At 33.4% G+C, this 27,586-nt stretch overlaps 1 protein-coding gene across 1 annotated transcript in view; it reads left to right on the plus strand.

The window, feature by feature from the left end:
- The first annotated feature begins 312 nt into the window (after window positions 1–312).
- Window positions 313–27,586, plus strand: part of LOC124355800 (muskelin-like) — a 32,577-nt gene continuing 5,303 nt past the window's right edge. Inside the window, exons 1-6 of the mRNA XM_046806955.1 lie at window positions 313–360; window positions 2,774–2,971; window positions 10,582–10,661; window positions 17,993–18,104; window positions 21,039–21,178; window positions 21,662–21,764. Coding sequence (XP_046662911.1) covers window positions 313–360; window positions 2,774–2,971; window positions 10,582–10,661; window positions 17,993–18,104; window positions 21,039–21,178; window positions 21,662–21,764 — 681 coding nt within the window. The remainder of the gene's footprint in view (window positions 361–2,773; window positions 2,972–10,581; window positions 10,662–17,992; window positions 18,105–21,038; window positions 21,179–21,661; window positions 21,765–27,586) is intronic.

A 27,586-nucleotide genomic window follows, 5' to 3' on the forward strand; every position in this document is an offset into this window, starting at 1 on the left:
AATTTAGATAAGAGTGAAAAAAGCATAATAAGCTGTGACAAGCATATTTATTGTAATGCTTTTTTTTAGTTTGTGTAAAAGGTAAATAACTCTAAATCATTTTTTGCATAATTGTTCCACATGAAAGTCTCAGCTTAATCTACTATCAAGATATATCCCAAACAACTTAATAGGTTTAACATCGTTATATAATGCATGATATAAAGAAAATATCATGTTTTCCAGTTTTTGTTTGTTTTATCATTTACTAGTAAACAGTTGGCTTCAAACCACTCTAAAGGCGCGTTTCCACTGAGGCAACTTGTAGGCGACATGTGGCATGCGGCACTGTTGCATGTAGCACGGTGTATTTCAAGTCAGGCAACACGCTGCGACATGTAGCATGCGGCATTGACGCATACTACTTGTTGCGACGTGTCGCTAGACGAATGCCACACTGTGCTACAAAAATACAGTGTGTCGCACGCTGTTGCCATTATTCAGGCAGAGGTGGATGAGTGCGGCAGTAGACGGGCGACATGGAGTGGAGTAATAAAAAAACTACATTATTTATTGAAGACTACCATAATATACCAGAGCTATGGGACAACAGAAGTGTGTTTTATAAAGATAGAAATATTAAATGTGACGAATTAAAACAACTAGCTCTAAACTACAACTGTTCAGTTACTGATTTAAAAAAGAAAGTAAAAAAATTGAGATCTGCTTTTCATCGGGAACATAAAATAATCACTAAACCGAAGAGTGGCTCATCTCCGAAAAAAGAGAAATGGTTTGGGTACAATCTCCTGACATTTTTGTTAGATGTTGACATCCCAAGAGAAACATTTTCAACAGCAGAGACTCTGAGGTAAGTTAATTAAATTTAGGATTAGGAACAGAGTGTCTTTACATACACGTACATTTGTAGGTTAACAGTGATTTAACAAGTATATATTTTTTAAATCATTTGGGTATTTTTCATAACAATAGAGTTCATATTCCACCTTTAAATATTTAAACCTAATTTTTTTACACCTTGTTATTTTTTATACATTATGTGACATTTAATTTCTATATACTTTGATTGAATTTACGTCACTATGTTCCCGATATCATTAACTAATTATTTGTTACATAATAATGTTTATATATAATAAAATTGTATTATCTTAATAATTTATGCGACAAATACTTGGGATTGAAATTCTGAAGAGATGCATAACTATCACCAGTAGCTAGGTACCGTAAAGTCAACAATACTCGCACTTGAACCGGTATCGCATCCCGACAGTTGGTGTCTGCTTTTTTCACCAAAGGAGTGACCTTTTCGATTAAGTAGTCAAAATCCTGCCTATTCATACCATTGAAATTTTTAAACAAACTATCATCGTTTGAAAGGAGTTTTTCAAAAAATTCCTTGCGATTGTCACCGCTTTTAACAAATAAATCTCTGATCCACCACCTAGGCTTCTTCCTACTTCTTCTTCTGCCATTTGCGAGGATCAAATAAGCAGCAGCTATCACTGCTTCTGAAGACATGACGCACACTACTACAGAAAAATGTTGCACGACTTGAAATGTTCTGGGTCTTGCTACAAGTAACGGCGACAAGTAGCAAGTGACAACTGGCGACATATTTATTGGGCAACAAACTACTTGCAACAAAGTATGAAGACGCACGGTACACATATAGCAACAGAACGACACTTGTAGCATGCTACATGACGCATATTGTTGCCTCAGTGGAAACGCGCCTTTAGGCTCTTTTTAATGCATTATTTTCATCTTGGATAAGTTTGTCTACACTTTTATTATAATTTATAAATGTTACATCGTCTGCATATAATAATGATGAACAAGGCACATAAAATGCAAAATAATTTAGCAATTACAAATAGAAAGAGTTCAAGAAAATATCCCTGTGATACACCAATTACAGTACTTTTTAAGTTAGACTTATCTGTGTGCTGGACTACCATTTGGTTCCTATCCTTCAAATAGGATGTGAACTGGTTAAATTCATTGTATTTGACTCCACACACAAAAGGTTTTTCTAACAGTCACTTATGACATTACAGTCAAATGCCATAGTCAAATCAATCAGTATTGCAGATGATATCAATTTGTTTTCTAAGTTCGTCAAAACATATGTGTTCACAATAATTTTAACTGCTTGTATAGTATTTCTGCTTGGTATAAAACCAAATTGTTCCCCACCAAAAAGGCAATTTTTTTGTAAAAAAAGTGTTACGTTGAATTTTAATACATGATTCTATAATTTTACTAAATATTGGTACAGAGAGATGGGTTTGTAGCTAGATGGACCTAGTTTATCCCATTTTTTAAAGAATTTGAGTCACTTTTGTAATATTTAGTGCCTTAGGGTAAATACCTTGCTTTAAAATCATATTAAACAATGATGTCAGTGGTTCTACTATTAAATGAACATAATTTGAAAACTCATAGTAATCTTGACCACGAGAAGAACTTAATCTAAATTTAGTATTTAATACATCTAAAACTGTGATTTCTTGCCATTTAAAAATGTTACATCCTGTATTACGATCTATGATAACATTATTTACAAATTCTGTAGTATGATTATCAGATACACTATTATTTATATTTAAAAATCCAAATTCTGTTGCATTAAGTCATTGTTTTAAACTTCAAAATTTTGATATGATTCCAACTTAACACCCATATCTAAAAACGATGTTGTTTCTCCTGCTATCATTAGATTCACTGGTTTAGAAACAGAGAATAAAAAAAAAATGTCTTGTCTGACCAGATTGAAAGGAAACTGTTCATCTTTGCGGGACAACGCAGCAAGGAGTACTTGAATGATTTCTTCACGTACGATGTAGATTCGGGAGTGGTGAAGCAGATCAGTGATGGCAGTAAGAGGCAGATAAACTCTCTGCCAGCCGCTGGCTTTACGCAGCGAGCCACCATCGACCCGACACTCAACGAGATCTACGTTCTCTCGGTAAGTGAATGTTCCTCAGAGATTCTATAGTTGTTATCCAATTAATTTATCATTCATTTAGCTTTCCATTACTACTTTGAAGTAGTCGCATTTTACTGCCTTTTTCCTTTCTCCCCCATGAAAGACATTTTTTTCTGCACAAAGGAACTGCATAACTATGTAAATCTTATCAGCCATTATTTAATTATCAACATATTTTGTAACGGATACGTTACCTTATAATAAATAGTAAAAAGATAGGTTTTGTGAAAAATATATTAGCTTTAGACTCTTTGTCTTTACAGGGTCGTTTTACAATGGGTGCGGCGTAGGGCAGCTATATGTGGTAAATGAAAATAAAATTTTTGATAGAAACAAATTTTATTTTTATTTAATAAAAACTAATACTAATGAAACATGATTTTGATGAAATGAAATTATGGCTATGCTTAAAATAACATCCTACAACACAAAATCCAATTAGCTTGAAATAATTAATTAGAAAATACCCCTACTCCCTAGCAGTTAAAATTTAGAGTCTGATTATTAGTTAAAAATGTTGATCGAAAAGGTTTAAATACTCTTAAACATATTCACCAAATCCCATGATGGCGACACGGCGGTCCTCACAGATAATTGAAAAATTTAAATTTGGATCACATTGAAAAAAAGACTGATTAATAATTGAAAAATTTTGAAAACTGTTTTCACAACGTACTACATCATCAAGAGGTCGAGGAAGAAGACTCTCTCTTTCCCAAACTCCGCGTCAGGTGCGCAGAGAGGGAAAAGTGATACCCTTCAAAACGGAAATTTTCCGTTTTTTTTCTGGTCGAAAAATGATCCGCTTTTACTTCTGGCTAACAACCCACTCGAATTCGGTGCGCAGAGAACGAGTTTGCGTTCCCGCGGGGTCGCTACCCCTCCAATGAGAGTAAATCGTTACGTTAGCCAATCGTGGCACGCGTTTTGCCCGTGTTTACCTTTGTTCTTTGATGTTGATGAGGAACTATCGAGTTTTATTAAATATGGCCACTTTACTATTCGAGATTTATGTTTGAGGTTACAAAACTGTCAGTGACGGACTATGTCACCATGCACAACTAACCTTCATAATAAATTGAAATTTGATTATTCTCAAATATGAGAATGATAACTTTAACTAAGCAATTAAATTGTCGTTTGGATTCCTATTCATTTTAGATTTATTATTAATAGAAAAATATTATTTATTGTATTATATTATTCTCGAATTTATTATTAATTGTAAAAAGTTGATTTAGGTTACAGGCTAGGCCTATAACCCGTTACATATTTAATTTTCTGTTTTAGATTTTTATTTTGTTTTTGACATATAAGTTATTAATACTCATTTAATAAGTTAATAATAGTTATAATAACAGTTAATAATACTAATTATTTATAATAGTTATTAATTCATATTGCTTGGGTATAAAAGTTCCAGAATAGGACTAATACTGTGTGATCTTTTTCTCCTGAATTGTGTGTGGTTAAAATCAAAAGAAATATATATTGATGAGAGTTTAAATAGTTTGTTCTTTTTTTAACCCTTTTCACTCCGTGATTTTTTTAAGGTACATGGTGGAAAAACCGGTTCTTATTTACTAGGTTATGCCAGAAACTCCATGCAAAAATGTCGTATTTTACATGGCTGCACATTAAATTCTGTAACTTTTTTATTTATTGTAGTAGACTGATGATTCTTGTTTTGTTTTACTTTACTTGAAATGGATTAATATTTTAAAAAAATATATTTTGGTATAAAATATGTTTCTTATATTTTTTATTCTCTTAGAAAAAAAAAATTTTATAAATTTTTTTTAAGTTTGACATGGTAAAACTAATATTATACTTCAACTTAACTCCTTAATCTATTTTTTTATAAAAAGACCTTTTATTTATAAACATGCAACCAAAAATTGAATGTCCTAGATTGAATGGTATAGATGTTACAGCAACATTTGTATAAGTTCTCATATTCAAAATTTTCACAGGTTCTGGTCGAAGTTCACAAGTTGATCACTCTGTTGAGGATATTTTGCAGCTAATACATGACATAGTTTTCTTGTTACAACACAACACAAACATAAATAGAAGAGTACTATATAGTTTCTAATTAGGCTTATATTTACAAAAAAATATTTACACGCAGTCTTGATACACTTTGTTCAACACGAATGACTTGACAAACACCCCCCATGCAGGCCTCTCTTGCACTTCACACAAGCAGTCCTAGACCTTCTCCTTTTTCCTCCTCCAGCAATGCTTACAGGACTGCACACTACACATTCCCTTTCTTTTTTTCCCGGCAAGGGTTCCAGACCAAACTGATTGCTGCAACCTACATTGATTACACGACCATCACCACCTGCCATGTTGGTAGCATTTTTCTGCTGTAACCATTCCTGAGCCAGTTCCTGAATAATAGCAGTTGTAAACTGAAGCCTAGTTAACTGCTTACCAGTACAGTTTTCCTTATACAGAATGTATGCGTTTAGAACCATCCTAGAAAATATGTTTAGAACCACTTTTTTCCAGTAGCGAACAGTTCTGCGCTCGTCCAAATAGCAGTACAACATCTGATCTGATGTATCAATACCTCCCATGTACTGATTGTACGAGTGAATCATCTCAGGCTTTGTTTTCACAGTTTGAACATTTCCCCTATGTTTCATAACTTGGACAGACTCAGCTTTGGATTTGGTCGAAAGAAGAAGAACAGGCTGTCTTTGTGATTTTTTTTTCTCTGTAGCCTAACAAGAGCAAACTATCACTCCTCATATATACTTTCTGTCCTATTTGAAATTTGTCCCTATATTGTGGTGGTATGCCTTTTCTATTTTTCCACATTGTACCAGTGATATGAGTTTTCTCTGAATACAAAAAATCAGCTAAGGGGATGCTCAAAAAGTAGTTGTCACAAAAAACATGGTAGCCTTTGTTCAGGTAAGGACCTAAAGATAACAGTTTTTTTACAACATTAAAGGCCAAACCAGTACCTTGGTTTGTATTGTCCCTGTTTCCTCTGTAACAGTAAAACCCCAAGCAGTAATTCGAAACTGAGTCGCACAGCATCCACATTTTCACTCCCCACTTATGGTGGTGCTTATTCGGTAAATACTGTAGGATTTGGGAGCGACTTTTGGTTCCAACCAGGCTCTCGTCGACAGATAATTCTCTGTGTGGTGTATAATACGTTCTAAAAACTCTGTTGGAAAGTTCCATAACTGGGAGAAATTTTCCACAAGGGTCATAGCCAGTCTCACCTGGCTTTTTTAGGGTGCGATTGTCGACAGTATGAAAAAATTGCAAAATGCTCTCAAAACGACTATGACAAAACATCTGACCAAACCATGGCGTTATAAGTAAGTCAGCAGTTGCCCAATAACTTTGAATCGTAGGTTTTCGTATAATTCCCATGTTAAAAATAACTGCCAAAAATGCTTTTATTTCACCTACTGTTACTTTTTTCCACATATGAGCTCTAGTTCATAGAGTTCGGTTTTAGATGGTTTTGATGGTCTTTCAAGTACTTATCTGCATATAAATTGGTTTGATGTACAAATGTTTCCAGTAAATGTACTGAAAAAAATAAATTAAAATAAGAGATTGGCTTTGCATCAGAAGGGGGGCAATGTTTTGGGCCAGGTTCTTCATGGTATGAAAAATTGTGGTCATAGCCTAAGTCAGAAGCATCATCAACAACACTCCAAACTTTTTCAGGGGCAATAGGCCTACTCTGATTAGCTTGAGAAGCTCCTCTAGGCCTAGGAACAGGGCTCACATTGTTTACTTCAGTACTTGGCCCTGGGGCAGGAGTGCCTAGGTTTGGATCTGTGTTGTTTGGCATAGGCCTATCACCTAATATAAAAGAATTATTTCGACTTACAATATCCTCATCTGAATCTTCATTGTCCGTTCCTGGGATGAAGTCGGGATCCTCATCAGTATCATCCAACAACTCCTCACCTAATTCACTGTCACTTTCCGACTCACTAATAGTTTCCAGAAAAGATTCACTCAAATCATCGTCTATAACATCGAGGCCAGATTCGACTAAACTATTTATAAGAGTGTTCTCACTAGCAGGAGACATTACTCGTCTTCTTTGACTCATTTTCAACGAATAAAACACAATTACGAAGGAATAATCCAAACACGCTTTGTTTACAAACACTACAAGTCGACAATACGTAGTCGTAACGTTGGAAACAAGAAGTAGACTGACAGCTGTTTCCAATCGTGATCACCGGCACAAAAATCAGACATAGAGTAAGCAACTATACATCATTTTACTCGTCAATTCACGTATAACGTCATAACACCGAATATTTTAGCTTTTGGTTTGTTACTAAGCCAGTGATATACTAAAAACCAACATCCGATATAATCGGATCCGGAGGTTTTGGCGAGACCAGCTGGATCCGATCTCGTCGGACGTCGGAGTTTAAAGCATATTTCGTATATCCAATCTGATCGGATGTCGGAGTTAAAAGAGTTAAAGTTAAAATTCTGTTTCAACAAAATCAAACTAAACATTGCACATTTTTTAAATTTTTGTAAGATCTGCCATTGAAATACTTACACTAAAGTTAGAAATGTTGGAAAAGAAGAATTATATTGTATTCCTCAAATGTTTGAGGTATCCCTCTCCTCCTTACTTTAACTACTATTTGTTGTTGCTCCCTTGTTTTGTCATCCACCTTCCTAAACTGTCTCTTCCTGTTGTATCCTCAGTTAACAAGTCCTTGCTTTGTAAACTAACACTGCTTTCCACTTTATCATTCCTCTAAAACTTACAGTGCTACAGCATCTGCCATATTGTCACACTAAAAGTTGTATCCCAATTAACCTCAAAAGCTATAGCTTAGGAACAACTAACTATAACATATATGTATGTAACAACATATTTTGATTAGTTTCATTTTTATTTTCTGGTCAGCAAAACAATAAGGAACATCAATAAAGCAAGTATTTTGCCTTAATGCTTATCCCAATTATTAAATTTCATGGGCAGCTAAATTTAGAATATGCTTTTAGCAGTTAGTGAAATAATTACTTCTATAAGAAATTAATAAAATCGCCTAAAGTGATCTCATTATATTATATCAAGTCGTAATCATAGCAATGCTGTAGTTAATAATATGAAGCTGAAGGTTTAATAATATATTTCTTTCTAAATTTAAATGATGTTTTCATATTGAATCAATAAGTGGATTAACATTTTTTATAGAAACCATAATTCATACTTTTTTACCATCTTCATGGTAAATTTAAATATTTCATTATACATTTGGGCAAAAAAGTGAAAATTTGTTCCACAAACTAAAAAGAAAAGCAACCAAAACAGGCCTAAAATAATAAATTTTTGTTCTATCAGAATATTTTTGTTTTTTGGTTTTCTCACACTTTTTTTTCGTGTATTAACCTGTTAATAAGGGAATTTTAACCGAAAAAAGGGAAATTTCTGACTATGTCATCTGTCTTACCAGCATAGCTGGATCTTGTAAGATGTAATATGACAATAAACATTCATTCATTCATTCATTCATTCATTCATTGTTAAAGAGTTGCTTTGGTCATGAAAAAATAACACGCATTCCAAGAAAATATTCAAGTTCTAGTAAAGTTAGTGAATTTGAGTTATTATAAGATAAGATTTATATTATAATCAAGCAAGTATTTTTAGTAGAAAAAATAAGGTATTTTATTTTAATTGATGACATTAAAACATAAATTTCACTGTATAAGTTACACTTGATCATGTAAGATGTAGTGAAATTTTGATTGAGAGCAGATTCACAGTTTAATTTACCATCTCCTACATTACTTATGCAGTGGTAACACAATACCTTTACTAACCCATCTGTGCTGTTTTGTTTTGCTTGAAGTTTAACTGAAATGATTTGTCATGACTACACGTACTGTACAAAAGTATACCCTGCTACATGGTTTAATTCTTAATGAGAAATTATACTCATGAATTATAATCTAGTTTTTTCTTTTTTCACACCACATAAAAAATTGCTTGCTCATGGATTGAATTATTGTAATGGAAATTTTTCTATGTGGCGTGAACTGGAAAATGTAAATGATAGTCACTATGTATTAAATCAACCACAAAAAATTATCTAATTCCCATCATCTCAGATTTTGATAAAATTTGACACGTTTGTGTATTTATTAATTTAAGGAACTATTCCAAATTTGTTTGCCATATATCTAACTGTTTAGATTTTACAGCTACAAGTATCTGAACTGGATGGTGAAGCCTCTTTAACACCTTGAAAATATTGTGCTCGTTTATCACTTTCTGTTTGTCTCAGAGATCCCTGCTTGATAAAGTATTGGGAATGTTGGAATGGTCATACGCGTTATATTTGGAAATTGTTTTGGCTGGAAAGGGATACAGTTTTTTTCATATTAATCTGTACGTGCAGTAACTCATGAATTTCCGATTTACATTTCTAATGTTACCGTGATAATTAATTTCCTTCCTGCTCTCCCCCATCCTTGATGTTGCTTCTTTATAAATGATAGCAATGCTTCACTAACCATTGAATCATTTTAATTATTCAATATCTTGCGACTGTTAACTATCTCATAGTTGGTAAAATTCCCCTGTAACTGCTTATTGTTGATTGTGTTTGCTCATCCTTTATATCTTCCAATATTCTGTTTAGACATGTTAAATTCCCTAATTTAAACTATAGATATGTTTTATAATTATTATGTCTCCTTTGGAGATCCCTGCTCTACCTAACTTACCAGCCTCTGCTTTCAAGCTGGGGTAATTTATTTTAGAAATTTAAAAATCCATGCTATTGTTTTGATTTTATTAAAATTGTACTGTTTCTTGTTCTTGTCTGGTGTAAGTCTCCAACAGTCAGTTAAGTAAAAGATTAGACTCAGATAAAAATATATATGTTTTAAATTATTTGTACACGTTATACTGGATTATTTTGGAATACAAAGTGGATATAATTTATCCCAGTTCTATAGAAAGGAAGGGGTCACCTGAAGTTGTAGTAATGGGTAGGAACTGGTGAGTCTTATTGAAGTCTCATGTTACGGGGTCGTCATCGCAGATGGATTAGTTGTTTCCCCAGGAGGAATTCAGGAGAGGAATGAATATAAGCAGACTTAAGGTCACAAATAATGTAAACAGTTGACGTAAGTTCAACTAAAATTGTTGTGTTTGATTCAAATGGACAGACTGGTGAATGAACGTATTATGGGTTTATAAGACATAAAGTAATTCAACCAATATTTCACTCTTTGCACAGGTGTACTGGTGTATAAATATTACAATAATTTAAAACAAGATAATAAATATAATGCATATTGTATTTTAAAGGCATCACTTAAAAATGTACTATTTAACTATTAAAAATTAACAATTTTTCATTTTGTTGTAAATAATAAAAGAACCTTGTTCATTTACCAGTTTAAAATTACTGAATCATTAATTATATATTTAATTTTTAATTTGTATTTTACGTGTTTAATTTTTTTACAGTGAACCTATAAACAGGCCGGCCATTATTTAAAAACATAAGTATCAATTTATGTTAGCTTTCAATGTAAGAATATATACTTTCTTTTTCTAGGGATTGAGCAAAGACAAAGAAAAACGTGATGATAATGTTCAAAACTCCTTTTGGGTCTACTATATAAACCAGGACAGATGGTAAGTGTTTGATGGTTGTTTATGTAATATTCTTAAGAAAATAATAACTTAATTTATGTTGCACTAACAAAAATTGATATTGTTGTTTTTTGTCAATAACCACTGATTACTGTTAGTCTTGACTCTTTCAGCCAACTTAACACTTCCTGCGTCCTCACAGCGTGATAGCTGAAACAATGAGACAGGAAGACGATGGTCAGGAGGGGGAAGGGTAAAGGCACCCACCCCCAGTCCTATGTATTGCTCCTAGACCTTAATGTCATGGTGTGTATATGAATTTTGTTGGTTGAGGTTTGTTTGATTCCTAAAATCTTTTAAGGTTTCTTAGTTAGTTCTTTTTTAACATTGGTACCAGAAATGGTCTTACATGAACCGAAAGTTGACTTAACAGATAATTAGTTATATTTACTATAACTAGTTTTATATATATATATATATATATATATATATATATATATATATATATATATATATATATACTAGTGAAGCAATTTCTTCGGACTGGAATATTATGACAGCATTTGATCGCTTCTGTCGATGGCACTCATTTCTTTGTTTTAAGCTACCATAATAGAAGGTTTCTTTGTAACAGTGTCTTTCTGCCTGTTCTTGTTTGTAGTGTCTGTCATTGTCATCCCATTTACTGTAGAAATAGTTAACACACTTCTTTGCAATGTTTTTCATAGATTTCCCTCTGACTCCTTGCGGGCCATCCCCCTGATATGACAAAAATATGGTAGTTACTTGAAAAAGTAGATTTAAAAGTGCAGTAATGATTTACCAAGTTTTAATTGCTTTACCTGTAATCGTTCGGGAATTATCAAGCCCGTGCGGGACTGTTTTTACACCCTGTATAACAGCCCTGTCATTGAATATTATTTTTCAGGAAATCTGAAGACAAGCTGAACTTATATCAGCAGTTATGACCGTATTAGAGGAGTATATTCTCAAAATCTTAATAATTTAGAAGACTTAGTATAAATACTTCTTAACCAACCGGCCTAGCAATTCTTCTTTAATTACTATGAAAATGTTGAGATAATGTAAAGTTATGTTTCAACCACATCTTCTCTAATCAGAAATAAAACATTTTGGCTCAATGCCCACAAGGAGTAGTTAAATTTCAGTTGCAATTTGTAAGTCTCGTACATTGAAACTTATGTCACTGAACCAAATGGTTCACAAAGCCCCAAGAATGTACATTAAAAACTAGCTATGAACACTCTAAGCTCCCGAGAGCTTACACACACATATATGTATGTATGTACCTATAATTGACACAAATAAAATTAAACGTATTGGGATATGGCCTCGCCATCTCACTCAAAGCACTGCAGATAACACGAAAACATAATGGAAATATATATTTAATCATGTTGATTTTGTTATAATGTAATTGTGTATTTCTGAATACAGATTACAAAAGTCTAAAGAAAGAAATTATACATACCATAAATTGCAAAACTTAATATACAAATAAGTTAAGAGGTTTAAATTAAATTAATGTTTTTATTTATAAAAAAACAAGTAAGAATAAAACTAATACAAACATATATAATTACTGATCAACTTTAAACCATTATAACATGTTGTAAAACACCCTCAAAAACTTGGTTTCTTATAGTATAGAAAATATAAAATCAGAGAAATAAGCACAAACATGGAAACAATTGGTTATGCAATTAGCTGGTATACCTAAATATATTCAAAGCCCTTTAAGCCTTTAACTATTAGTTTATTTATTGATTAACTAATAGTTACAAACGATACTAAAACCAAATATTAACCTTAAAAAATGAGTCATTTATGCCAAAAGAATCAGAATTAACAGGTTCACGCTTTTTTTTTGGCTATTTTTTACACCTGAACAAGAGGATAGATTCCTCTTTATAAATGTAGTTTAACAATGCCAAATGTACAACATTTTATTATACTTTCAAACCATCCATTGTCAATAACAAACTTCAAACACAGATTACGGACATACATTTACAATTAAAAAAACAAAATAAATGTATGTTACAAAAGAATTTTATCATAGGTTTTAAAAATATATATTTATTTTTTATTATTTACTGTAATTAGTCCCCATGCCAGAATGGAATATAACATGGCTTCTGTTTTCAATTATTAATAGGTTTGTTATACTTCAGCACTTAAATGTTTGTCTGTTTTTCTTTTGTATTTTAATTTTTTCCTTAATTAACTTTTCAGTAAATAGTTTTTACATCATGTTAAGTTTAGTTTAGCATTAAGTTTAGTTAACCGTTAAGTTTAGTTTAGTTTTACAAGTATATTTATTCAAAGTAAGTTTATAATCAATATACGTTTATAATTTACCCTGTCTGTACTAAGGGCCGTTAAGTGTCCTCGTCAGCATAAATGTGTTAAATGTTTATTTAAAAAATAATCACTTATAAATTACAAGAAATATAATAAAACATATAAATTACATATTAAAAACAATTAAAATGTTTGGTATATTTCGAGCCAGCACTCCTACACAATGGACACTGGATGATGCTTTGATAGTTAGGTAGTGTGCCTGATCATGTGCCACACAAACGTATGTAACCACATGGGATTACAATATGTGTTGCTCGATGTAGAAGGCACACTACGCATCTATGACCCTCCCGGTGGGAGTGTAGGAGGAGCTGTCGGCTTAGTATGTTCAACTTTTCAAACAATTCAGTAAGAAAAAGTTATCTTCAACAGAGAGTTCTTATCAATAAATTTTTCGGCAATGACATTGTTTTTATCATTTTGGTAAGCTTATTTTTTGTGTCAGCTAAATCACCCTAGAAAGGGGGTTGCAAAGAGAAAACCAACAATAACTACTGTAGAGTGGATAATGAGTGGTCAGATCCTATATCCTTGCACATTTGTTAAAAAATCTTACTTTTAAGAATGTTTTTAATGAAATTTTTTTTTAATTGCACCCATAACAATATTAAGTACATCGTGCAGTTCCTTAACCCTATAAGTGGCAAGCGCCGTCTGAGACGTATGATTCACGCCGCTGCGAAGTGGCAAGCGCCATCACAGCCGTCGCTTCACATTTAAGGCTGTTGCTCCGCAACCATCCATTATTTTTAGGCCTAGTTTTTGAACTATCGTATTCTCCATGAAATTTCCTATATATATCATATATAGTATAGTGTGTATTCATGTTACTAATGTTTGCTGGCCTAAATGAATCAAACAGTTTTCGTTTGACCTGGCGGCAGCCGAGAGAACAGCTGTCTACTCGTCTCGTCACTGTTTTGTTTGGCGACTTTGTGTACTGTTATTGTCAGTATATTATTGTTTATCGCGTTGTTTGTGTTACCGGTAAAAGTTTAGGTTATTCGTTCGTCATGGAAAATGTTGGGGTACTTTGGGATTATACCGACTACACCAGTATGAGGAACACAAACATATAAATTTATAGAAAAAAGCATTATAGAACGAAAAAGCAACTCTTCAATTACAAAATTACAAACATACAACGATTAATAATTGTTAATGGGTTTCCTGTGACGCCCAGAATGCAGCAATATCAAGGATGAGTAAGTGTAGTGGATTTCCGCCTTCAGCTGCAACTGCCGACCGCCATGCATATTTTAGATTTAGGCAACTAGTCATGATCTTGTAAAAAATGAATGGCCCCTTCTTCGCTCCTGGGTAAATCCCAAATTCTCATAGTCTCACCCCATCACTAATCTATTACACACACAGTAAAACACGGAAGTACAACAAAGCGACGCACTCGACAGACACTTCGGCACGAAAGTACAAGAATGCGGCGCACCAGCTGAACGGGCGGCGAGATTCTGTAGTCACGTTATCTACTAGACCGCTCGACTTTGACCTCTGTCTGAGGATGGGGAGGGGTTTGCGATAAGACAATTCCTGTTTTATATTTACGAAATATACTGTGCTATGACAAACTAAGCCACTATTATAGGCCCTACACTACTGGGAGGAAAAGACAAGCCCCTTCTAGTGACTCGGAGTAAAAAAAACAAGTTTATACATAGATTTAGTTTTTCCCATCTAGCTTTTTTGTTCTTGTAAATAGAAAAAATGCATAGGAAGTAATTTGTTTAGAATAAAATTGTGTATATTCTGTGAATATGACATTATTTTGTAGCTCCAGTAGTTTCAAAGTGACGGACAGTAGAACTTAAAAATTATTTTTTCTAAAAGAAAATCTTTACACATCTACAATGATATTCATCTGAAAATAAAAATAAGGAACCAAATATCATATTTATTCTTATTCTATAGTTAAATAAGGAAAACAAAAATATATAATGTTGCTAGGTTATCACTTAAACAATATTTTCTAAAAATAAGATCATGGCAATTTACCCGAAAACGGCCTGCCACTAAGACCACAAATGACCACCACTTAAAGGGTTAATGAGATATTTAGTGGTTAATTTATATCTATGAATCATTTAATGGGTCAAAATCCCAATGGTCGCTTTCGCTCGAACAGAGCTTAAAGCTCCATTTTCGACTCGCCACTATTAGAGAACTTATTACAACACAGTTTTACCAGTTAATGCTGCTTATTGGCTTGTCAAGGTAGAGTGGTGTTGTGCGTCAATGCAACACGTTCCAAAAAAATAGTGAAATAGTGCGCGTGCGAGTATATATGCGATGACGTAGCAATCTCTTTTGTTTATGTTTAACTAGTTTAATATAAAGGTAATTTTAAGTAATTTATGGAGCTGTAGGTATATTAATGATGAATCAATAATTTGATATGACATTATAAATCTAGTCTAGCGCCAAGGTAATAATAAATATACATTTTTAATTTTTAACACAGTATGATATTTTCATAATCATTTTAAATTAACTGTGGTGCTCCTGGCAGGATTTCGAGACACCTCAGGATACCGTGGGGCATACTTTGGGAAACACTGATTTATAGACTACTTACAACAACTTGATAAATAATGAAGAGTACTTATACCTACAAAATACTAAATAACATTATTCTACTTTTTAATGAGTTCCGGCAATAAATCATCTACATTGATTAATCACGTTTGAATGGCTTACGGGAGGGAATTCAGAACCAAAGATCAATGGTACTGTTGGATATATTTTACATAATACAGTATTATTAAAATTAAAATCCAAAATATGATATATTTAGTTTTGATCCACTCATTTTTGTTTCATCCTTATATTACAAATAGTTACAACGTTTGGAATATATGTTGAACTTTTACTCAATGTTTGTGATCTCTTATCGAGGATATGTGAATTTTAGAAAATATATCTTTAAGCTATTTATTTGTATCGCTAACCTTGATTTTTATCATCACCAAAAATTAATATCAGTTTCTTTCGTGGAAAGAATTTTCTATTCATTTCACATTAATTAACTTTTTCTTGTATGAATCTACTTGTAGATGTATTAGTGTAAGTTTATTTGCAGGATATTTATAGATTGGATCAATTTATTTTAAGATGTTTGTATTATTATAAAGTACATAATGTTGTTCCAAGGAGACAATGAAAATTACATTGTATTTTGTAAATTATGATATTGAAATTCTAAACTAATACTATACAATTATTAATTGAGGAGTGTGGCTGAAGGCCCATCTCAAATCAAGCAAATGCAGTGCACAGTTGTTTATAGTACTTAATATAATTGTTACTGAATATTTTTCTCCTATATTTCGGTTCACATACGTTCTTCTTCGAGCTGCTTCTGTGATAACTGTTAGTTGCTAGGAGTGAAAAACGAACAATACTGCCAATATTGCGAGGCACGTCACATACTAGGTATGCAGGTATGCGGCCCTCGACTTGCTGTAACAACAATAGAAATTGACTGTTCTCTTTCTGTCTGGGTTTTGAGGTGTCATAAAACACCCTTCGTTTTCTTCATGTGAAATTATCACGAGTTAAGTGCTTACTTCCAAATTCTGGCAAAAATATTATAAATGTAGATTTCTAACATTATATGGAAGATTTTAGTCTGTTGTCTCCCATGTTATAAAATAATTAAAGTTAAGTACTTTTTCAAACTATTGAGTTTTAATTATTCTTGTTAGAATTAAAGTTCAAAAATAAACTTTTTATGATAGTGAATTTATTGTGTTGCATTTTGTCCAACTATAATAGACTACTATATTTTAACGATATCACTGTCATATAACACCTGAGATAATTATTGAGTGGCTTACAAAATGGCAGGACATTTTTGTTTTTACCAGACTACTTTTTTGTGGACAGTGAAACTGTATGATGCAGCAAAAAAGGGTAATATAAAACAGCTTCAAACTGCTAACTTAAGACTGGTCAAAATAACCTTAAAAGAGATCAGAGCATAATTAATGTTCCCTTCTTTGTAAAACTTACTTCACACAACTTACTGCAAAATACTGAATAAGTTAACCTTACCAAAAGTTTTGAAATATGTGTGCACTTGTGACGCCATTTAATCCCTGTGTGACAGAGGTAATTTCCCTCTTCGGCACCAAAGTTCTTTACGCAACTCAGGCCTTCCCCTCCAACGTCTCGCTGTGGGACTCTTCGTTAAAACATTCCTCGCTATGGGATTCCTTGTTAAAAGATTCCTTGCTGCGATACAATTCAATATTCGACGTTATGGGACTGTTCTGCGATTTTACTGCTCTGTGCCAAAGCAAGGAATCCCACAACGAAGATTTCAAAAGCAAATATTCCCACAACTAGGCGCCTTGTTGTGACACACTGAGCTATAATACCCCTTGCTGTGGGAATCCTTGCTGTGGGACCAAGCAGTCTAGTTGAGTATAACACTGATTATATCATGAGTTTATCTTGAAACAATCAGTAAAAGTTTTATTTTGTTAATAGAAAAAAACTCATCAATATTATAGAAAGAGTTTTGCAATTAATCAAACTGTCAAAATATAGATTTAATTTTGATACATATAAGCCTTAATTATGGCCAAGATTGATTTTTTTGTTACTTTTGGTGTAAGTTTAAGTAAGAGGAATACAATATTTTCCATTGATATTTCTTATTCAGAATGACATTAAGTATGGAAGAAATTGTATTTGTGTTTTTTTGTATTCATGATTTTTCTGTATTTTGTTGAATTGAGAAAAAATAAATTCCTTTTGAATGTTAGTTTTGTAACCCCCTGATGGGTCAAACGTTGGTTATTTAGGCATATAGTATGACTGTCTTACAGATCAGATGCTGGACTCCAAAGGGGTACACAAAATACTTTGAACTCAAAACAAAACAAAGAACCAGACAGATGCTGAACAAAGTGACACTTAATTCTGTTGGTATTAATTCTAAAATGTACTGTATTGTTTTGTACCAGGTCTTGTGTTTACCAAAACGAGAACACCGGAGAACAGTACTGGAACAGAATGCAACACGTGGAGCCATGCCCTCGGTTTGCTCATCAACTTGTATATGATCATGTAAATAAAGTGAGTAATCGTATATTTTATCAGAATTTATTGGCTAGAATTGGTGAATGAATTGTTGTATTGTTGTTTCTGAGGTGATAGCTTGTTATAATTTCACTCATATGTTAAAAAAGTTATACTTATTAAACCATTTGAGAATGTGTACAGGTGTGGTTGAAATAGGAACACAACCTAGTTGAATTTTTTCTGATAGATCACAGAAGCTAGTGATTTGCGGGGGCGAGAATGAGATAATTGATTATACAAGTTTAGACGATTGAATTGAACCATTTGAATTGCATCACAATTATTAGACAGGGGACACATTTGTGTTCCAAGACTTACAATTCAGCAATATAGGAGCAAGTTAGATCTTCCCTATGTCAGAATTGTAAAACATGATTTGTTTTTGACTAGAAAAGTGTATTGTGTCCTTTGTCTGTTGTTCTTTGTTTATTGAGCTTATCGTCGTTAGACCAGTAGTAACTTTTGAAATCGCTGTAGTTTTGTCTAGATTTAACCATTAATTTAGTCATTTTATAGAAACTGATGGTGACACAGTCAAAATGGACACTCTGAAATTATAATTATAACCCTCTAAGTAGGAACTGACTGAGAAAGTTTGTTGTTTAATGAGTTTTACTTCTAATTGTCCACGGCTAATTGTAGCCTGACTTCATTTCAAAATACGGTTAATCTTGGTAAAAATAATTTTAAGTTGTATTTTTTATAGCAAAATATGTATAGAAAATGTTAAAGATGTAGAAAATTTTCCTAATTCCATTGTTATATACTATAGATTTTTCTAAGACGGTTTTCTCTTAATTTTTTACTTAACCAATAAATAATTAAGGAAACCTAAATTATCTCATATCCTTGCAGGTTTGAGCATTGCGGGTCAGGAATGTTGTTTCTAAAAAGAATTATGAATTAGGTTCATGCAAATTATATTAAATTTTATTTTAACCCATAGAAATAGTCCATTTGTCGTTGTTTTGATGATTAATAATGAGAGCTCTTTTATGACAAGCTGCAAATGTGTTATTATGCTTATTAGTTAGTGAACTGTAAGTACTATTGGGCACTTGCTATGCTCTTGCTTGTGTCAGAGCTAAGGCCTAAACAACATTTTTAGATGTATCCATCCATTCCTGCATGAACCATCAACATTGTTAGTGAAACAAAGAGAAGTTTTAAATAATTACACTATCGTCAGTAAGTCATGCCCACATCACAAATTTTACTCCCTCCCTACACCATATTTTTTGTTTTTTTATTCATAGCATTGTTTATAAATAGAATTTGATCATGACATTTTTTAACTGTGAAAGAGACATAAATTTGATTATTCAGTTTGAGTGGGAACCCTGACATAGCTTCGGAAATGGTGTACCAGTATTGCCACACAAATTGTCAGGTTCATATTATTTATATACCAAAACATAATTATACACAGGCAATGGTCAAAGTAAATTAATACGGCATATATTAATAATTTAACAATAAACTAATCTAACAACATTTCATTATTAACTAATACCTGCAATTATTAAAAAAATCTAGAATACAATAGTATTCCCCATGCAGCAGTGAGGATTTCAATGACTGTCTCAATTAGATGCATGTCAGACTCTGGCTTAAGAGACAATGTCAAGGCATTGTAGTGCTTGATACTGTGTTGTGTAAATTGCATGTAAATTTTGTCAGCGTTTCGTAATAAAAAGAAAGTAGTGTTATAGTTTCAGAAAATATAAAATAAAATATGAAGCTGGATGAAGCTTCTGCAGGGAGTTACTGGGCAAAAGGCCAAAGATGATTTTTATTATTTCTCAAGACACATATTTCTCAAATCCAGGGCTCCTCATATCACTCCAGATCGATAAGACATATGCATCCATAGTATGCTGCAAGCTGGAACCTGTTTACTCACAGAGCCCATCATTTGTGAAGAATGAACAGACCACTACTGATTCTACTGCGAATCAAGTCAATTTAACTTAAAACAGAATGTTTTTCGTCAATAGTCAAAACAAGAGAAAGCTAATTGTTGAACTAGTCGGGACTTTTGTATCTCTTAGGAGAAAGTTTGGCTGACAATTTGTATTTGGAGAATGGATGTGAAAATTATTAATCATCTAAAATTTCTGTGTGGCAATTAGAGAGTTGTTGGTGAACCACTGAAGCAGTGAGTTCCCCTCTATGAAAACATCAATTTCTGCCAACATCTTTTTTATCATAGACATTTGCCTGGCCACTCTTTAATAAGTAAACAATATTGAAGCACAGCATGATCTAGTCAGATGTGACCATACACAGCCCAAATTTCTCAATGAATGTCAGCAATAGTTTGTCGTTCAAAACATTATAACTAAACTGATTTCATATCTAGTATGATTTTGAATTGTCTTGTTCATTTTGAGTGGCCACACTAAGCGGTTAGACAATCTCTGAACTGCAGCTTAGATGTACTGATCTATTAGGTGTATCAATACAGAGCAGTAATGATTTGGCTTTATGTTACTGCTCACTGTACCCACAAACAAATGGATAACTCTCACAGTGATGTCTTTCTACTTTCAAGAATTGATTATTGTGTTAAAGTTTTAAGTTACTAACTTTCAATTTATTTATGATATCAACATTTGTTTTTAAAGTAGATTATACTTTAAAATACATTCTACTTATTCCAAAAATATTTATAAATAAGTAAACATCAATCAAGACCAAACTAGCACATCAGTTTTAGCTTTTACCTATAGTTAGTGTATCTTAGAGAACCTTTTCATTTCTTTTAATTTGATTAAAAATTCTTAAATTTGGTAGTGACACTATGGTGTAAAACAAAATACATTAATCTAGTAATGAAAAAAGAAAAATGTTTTGTGCTGTATTTTGTCACTATTTTTGTATTTGTACCACTCAAAATGTAGTACAACAAAACTATTTGTGCTCTAGGTGCATTACCTATTTGGTGGCAACCCGGGACGAACGTGCTTGCCTAAATTGAGGCTGGACGATTTCTGGCGACTGTCGTTGATCAAGCCTTCCCACTCACAACTCCTTCAGAGGTGCAAAGTTCTCATCCGGACCTTCAGGTAATTCTTAAACATTAAGATAACGGGTCTCTGTTAGGATGTCAGTTGGGGTGAACAGGTATGGTTTTATAAACTCAGGGTAGGAATGGGCAAAATTATGAATAAAGACAGGCAGAATTTTATTATGCCTTTAAATTTGAAAAAAATCAAGTTTACCTAATTTTTTAGAAAGGGTAAACTTGTTTTACAACAAGTTTAAACATCTACATGATTTATTTAAATGGAATATATATTTTTGTATTAATGTTTCACTTATGGCTATGATCTTACAATTCCCTTTTGTAATGATATCAAAATTAAAGCAAGGTAAACGCTTGCCATGCTTCTGGTGAGAGGATTTATGTTTGTCTCACAGCATACACATCTTGGCTCGAAGAGTGATGTTAATGGACCAATTTTAAATATCATGCATACAGACAGACAGTAATTTGAACATTTCTGTTTCGATTTGGTTCTGAGATTGCTGAAGTGTTTGTTGCCCAGGTACCAAGAGTTGGCCATGACCGAGAGTCTGACTGCACTACACTACCTGCAGACTGCCCTGTCAGAGATCATAGACCATGAGGACCAGGAACAGACTAAGGAGGTTAGTGGAACGTAACATTTTAACCTCATAATGAAACATTTGTCCTTTAAATTTAAATCTGGAAAGATTTTTGAGAATATCATGTAGGTAATGAATTAAAATTAGTAATGGATTTTACAATGTTTTCATAATAATGAAGACGTGAAAGGCTTTTTTAATGTTTGCAAAGCAATTAAAAGACCATCTATCAATATACATATCCCCAACATAAGGCAATGTGAAAAGTTCTAAATATTGTTAAATTATTAATATTAATAATGAATAAATAAATAAATTGAATTATATAAAATAAAGACTATTTGACATCTCCTTGAATCGAGTACTGATTAATCTTGAAACATCAGATCTTACGTGAAGTGGATCATGAAATTGTGAATGAAGATCGATATATGTTCGTGAGCTCCATCTGAGGGTTGCCTCCATTGGTGTAGTGAAGTTAACTTGGTTAGTTCTACTCTTGTGCCGCGGCAAGCCCTCCCTCCCCCCCCCCAAAAAAAAAACCAATGCGTTGCTCTATTAAAATTGGTTAATCAATCATTCTGGACTTCTGCACTAAACGAGCAGTTCGCTTTAAGCGGTAATGACTGCAATACAAATGGGATTTTTTGTATTTAATTATTATTCAGTCACCAAAGTGGGGTCTCCGGATAAAGTTGTCCAACTGTTATTCTTAAATGAAAATAGTATTTTGTAAAGACGTGTGATAGATAGCACAGGCCTAAAGTAGTATTCACCCTATAAACAGGCTTAAGAGTTCGGATCATTGAATAATATAATATGTTTGGTTGTTTGATAAGAGGTGCAACCTGGTTTTTTGAGTACTCCAGAATCTCAGGTAGATTTTTACCAGACTTGATAAGATATCTTTCTGAGAAGAAAATAGTGAGTTAGCTACAACAAGTAATGCCAAGAAGGGGCATTTGCGTACAACATGTTGCACAGCAATGACAGAGTGAGCTGAGCGGTAGGAGAAACATTTAATGTCTAGAATTGACAGCTGACAAGTGTATGCCGCTCATGTCTGTCATGACTAGTAGCGATTTTAACCCATATATACAATATGAATATTAAACTTTAAGTTGCCGCTCGATTCAGTGCTCATCGCCCACTGCTTATCTTTCGCGGGCAAGGTCTCGGTTGATCTATGAATGATTGCTACTCCTTACACACACGTTCCAATTGGTCATCAGATTAAATAGGGTAAAACAAAAAAAGTGATGTTATGTTGTGATATAACGATCACATCCAAACCTCAACTGAACTGCGTTTACACTGGCAAAAAATTGCCAGTTTTGTGTCCGACTGTAAAAATTGCTAGTCTTAATGGGTGCTGCCGCAACCAGTTTCAGACAGTTGTTTGGAAGAATTGGAGAGCAGTGTCGGCTATTAAAATTTCACATTACTGACACATCACTGCTGTGTGTGAACAGACTGCATATTGACTCCCGGAACAACCAGTGATACAACAGTAGCAATTACTTATGACAGTTCTCTTGAGTAAAATTGCTATTTTGTTCACATTATGCGATAGAAGTTTTACATTATGCGAATTCTCTCAAAACTTTACTTGCCAGTGTAAACGCAACTTAATGTTGTCACCATTCTACAGACAGCAAACTGCCAGCCGACCGAATCAACCTTACTAATCAGTTTTCGTCGTCAGAGTGGGATTGGTTGGACAACGGCTGGAAATCCTGTCAGTTCTCCAATAACATTAATGATTTCCCTGCACACGTGACAATTGGTCAGACAATTAGAACTGCTTAAACCAAGTAGTCCATCGTTTATAAGGAGCCTTAAGTCATGTTGTTTCGCAATTCATGACTATAATCTAACAAACACGTTTTGAACCACAGCCTTTCGTATGTTTATTTACTTTTGTAGTTGTACTTGTCGTGATGGGGTGATTCTGTTCCTGCATTATCTTAAAGGCCAACAAAAAAGATTTAAGAATCAGTAATTGATAACAATAATTTTGCTCGTATTCTGGAAGTAACTATTGAAGGTGCTGTTCTGTATTGGTGTCGAGGTACTTATTCTACAGATCTCGAACCAACCACACTTAGATCACTTCTGTGGCAGATAACTTTCTGATGCATTCTTCAGGTATTTATTGGTTATCAGTGGGATACAAGCGTTCAGAGCCACGATACTTTCGCGGGACTCTAACCATGGCTACCACCAACAATGAGAATCTGGAAAAGCGTGTATTATGCATGAATTTCGGATTCCGCTAAACATGCATGGCGTGTATTTTTATAATGTCACTGGTATGGATTTACTAGGTATAGATTGTATCCCAAACTCGTTACCTTGGTTCTTTTCACTTGATTCTGATACACACAGAAGTACTTTAATACGCTTGGAAAATCACTATTTCACAATATTACAACTACTGACACAGGGAAGCTGAATCTCGAATCCAAAAATAAGTCTATTCGGGGACAACTACTGATCGGCATTAATCAAATTATCGATTGCCAAAACTTTTTTGTTCTTTCCATATAAAAAAATTTAAATCTATAACCAAAGTAACAAACTACTGTAGCTTAACAAATAATATTTTAGCTACAACAAGTATTTTTTATGTTTATGTTTACGCATCGTTGAGAGTCTGCTCTGTCTATTCGTAGACAAAAACAATTGGCATTACGCTAATTACCAATTGGTAATACATGTTTTTGTAGTTCTTTGTGTATTGAACGTACAGTCACAAAATACCTTTACTTACAAATAATATTTAAACTGATGTTCGTATTTCTGTGTGTACATTTGTCAACTCCATCGTGTTTGCTCGTTCCATGCGCGGACGTTAGTTGCTTAGCGAAAAAAGGGAATTTTTATTTTATCCATACGTTGTACTTTGTGTTGTACATAAATAGATTCTCCTTATAAATATATTTTTATATATAGCTGTATATATAGTAGCAAAAAACGCTATCAATGGCAACATCTTTGTCGTTAATTGGCAATTTTAGGAGTTGAAAATTTGTAAGCGACTAAAATTTGTATAACTCTATCTGGTTCCAGATTGAGCTTGTATTAATACGTAAACTAGTGACTTTTATACTTTTTGCTATGTCGATATAACTTATCTGGTCAATAAAATTCCCCCAGAAAAGAACCACGCAATCTTTTAACCCCCAATAACATTAAACCTCCCTCCCGGGAATTGCCTGGCATAACTAGATAAACTCCTGAGCAAATTAAACCCCCTAATCAACAACAATACCGACATAGGGTCGGGTTTTATTCAATTTATACTAAACAATTCATGATAGCTGACCCGTGCAGACTTTTCTTCCAAGCTCTTTACTGGCTAAACTAAAACTCATAGCTAAAATCTGAGACCGGAATTGAATAAATAATAAATTTCCGACAAGAAAGGTCCAGTCACTTTTTCTCGTATCTCTAACGGTTAAGCCACAAAACGTGTTTTAAGTCAAAACTTTTGTTGATCTTGGACATTTTCTCTGTGTATTTGTGTTCACAGGCCAATTGTGACCAATTTAGAGGTTATAACTCAAATCTAACGCAATATCTGGAGTGGGAATTATGTGATTTTTAAAAAAAGGCCCTTTAGTATATTCTTGTGTTTATCTCTATTTCTCGAACATGAAATCTGGAAACCTCATCTTCCAATTTAACCAATTACCAAATCCCTCTTATCCCTGAATTTTGCCAACACCTTACTTAGGGGTTAGGAAATAATTTAATCTACAAATTAAGTCCTGTGGATTTTTGTCCTATCTGATACGGTTAGGCCACAAAACGCTCGCATAACTGAAATTCCATTGATTTTCACATTAAAATTAATGATTTGAGCCAGATAGCACCTGAATGACTAGGCATAGCTCAAATTTGGTTAGAACCACGTGTGTCCTAACCCCCTGTAACATTAACCCCTCCTCCCCCCCCACTAGAATTTCGTGGTATAACCAGATAATCTGTTGTGTAAATTAACCCCCTGGTCAATTTGGCTGAGCGTTATCGAAGCATTGCGTCCCGTATGATTCTAGAAAACGGATACAACTGTGAATATGAAATTTGGAACCTTATGTCCGAATTTAACCAATTACCAAATTCATCTAATCCCTGAATTTTTAAGCACTTACTTTAGGGGCCCCCAGCAAGCCGAAGGCGAGTATATATACACACATTGTTACGTACATGGAATATATTCTGAAAAATCATTTTATAATATATCATTTCTAATATATAGAAGGAGAAGGTAGAGGCTATGACTTGTAATTTTAAATTAATTAATTTTTCTGAATCTCTAAGTAGCGTGGTATTTTTAGGTTTACCCTCCCTACCCTCCCCAAAAGGATAAATGAATTAAGTAGAGTTTAGATGAAAGTATTTGATGAAGTATCACATGGGCCGACCTTGTGTACCAGCGAAGTCATACTGAACTGCAGTCTGCCCCACAGTAGCGCTGTGTTGGTATTTATATATTATCTTTGTTTTTTCCTTATTGAATGTTTTTTCCAAACATCACAGAAAGGAAAGTTATTAGGTGTACACAATGTTATGTTGACACATTGAGAGACACAGAGATAAGAACTGAGGAGCTTAAAATAGGTGATAGTGATAAATCGGCACCAAATTTCTCGCATATCGCTAGCGATGAAATGCTAGAGCACTGCAGCTTTCTGGCATCTCTTGCAAATACAGCTGGTGACGACAAACCGTCTCTGTAAGGGTTAAATGTAGTATTACAGTTGATTATTTGGATTAAAAATAGATTAGATATTCGGAAATTTTCGACTAGGTATTTGAGAAGTTTTGAGTGGCCACCCTGATGTATTAGCATCAATAAATAAAAGGAAAAATCTCGCTAGTTCTGTTTGTCTAAAACATTAAATTTTTTAGTTATTCAACACAACGTTCAGTGCCCTGTATTCACAGTATTATTGTTTGGTTACAAAAATAAATCATAACCCTTTAATATCTATTATGCAAATTTCATTTTTACAAATTCAGTATGTTTATAGTAAACTATCCTTGTGTAATCAATCTAGTGTAGGCTACTTGTGAGGTTAATTTGATTGATTACACATAACAGATTCTACTGTGTACAAATAGTAGTTGTGCAAAATATATTCTCTGTTAGAATTTATATCTTGATATATTTTTCATCGTGGGTAAGGATGTTTGAATTTTTCCAAAAATTTTCAGTAATACAAATATAACATACCTACATATTTTTTGTCACTTAAGATGGAATTTGGAAGATTATTTTGTAATGTATGTAATAAATACGTTTGTTTGAAGATATGGCATGGTACGAGGCGTTTTCAGAAAGTAAGTACCGTTTATTAAAAAAAAAAAAAAAAAAAAAAAATCTTCAACACAATTTTATTTCTATATGAAAGACGAAACATTAAACTATTTTTCAACATAATTTCCACCAATGATCAGACACTTTTCGTAGCGGGTGGTCAATTTGTCTATACCCTCTTGTAAAAGGTTCCTGCCAATGAATGTAGCCACGACTCCATGGCAGTTTTCACTTCATTGTCGGTTTCAAAGCATTTTCCGCCTAGCTCACGCTTTTCATGTGCAAGAACAAGTGGTAGTCGGACGGTGCCAAGTCCGGGCTGTAGAGTGGGTGATCGAACTGCTTCCAATGAAATTGTCGAACCAGTGTTTGAGTGTCACCAGCAGTATGGGGCCGTTTGAATTGCCTGTTTTCTTAAGGTTTCACAATACCTTGCCGCGTTAATGGTTTCACCTCTTGGGAGAAAATCAATCAGCAAAACACCTCTCCGATCCCAAAAGACAAAGCACATAATTTTTTGTGCAGACATTGTCATCTT

This window comes from Homalodisca vitripennis, chromosome 2 (assembly GCF_021130785.1).
Source record: "Homalodisca vitripennis isolate AUS2020 chromosome 2, UT_GWSS_2.1, whole genome shotgun sequence".
Classification (NCBI taxonomy): domain Eukaryota; kingdom Metazoa; phylum Arthropoda; class Insecta; order Hemiptera; family Cicadellidae; genus Homalodisca; species Homalodisca vitripennis.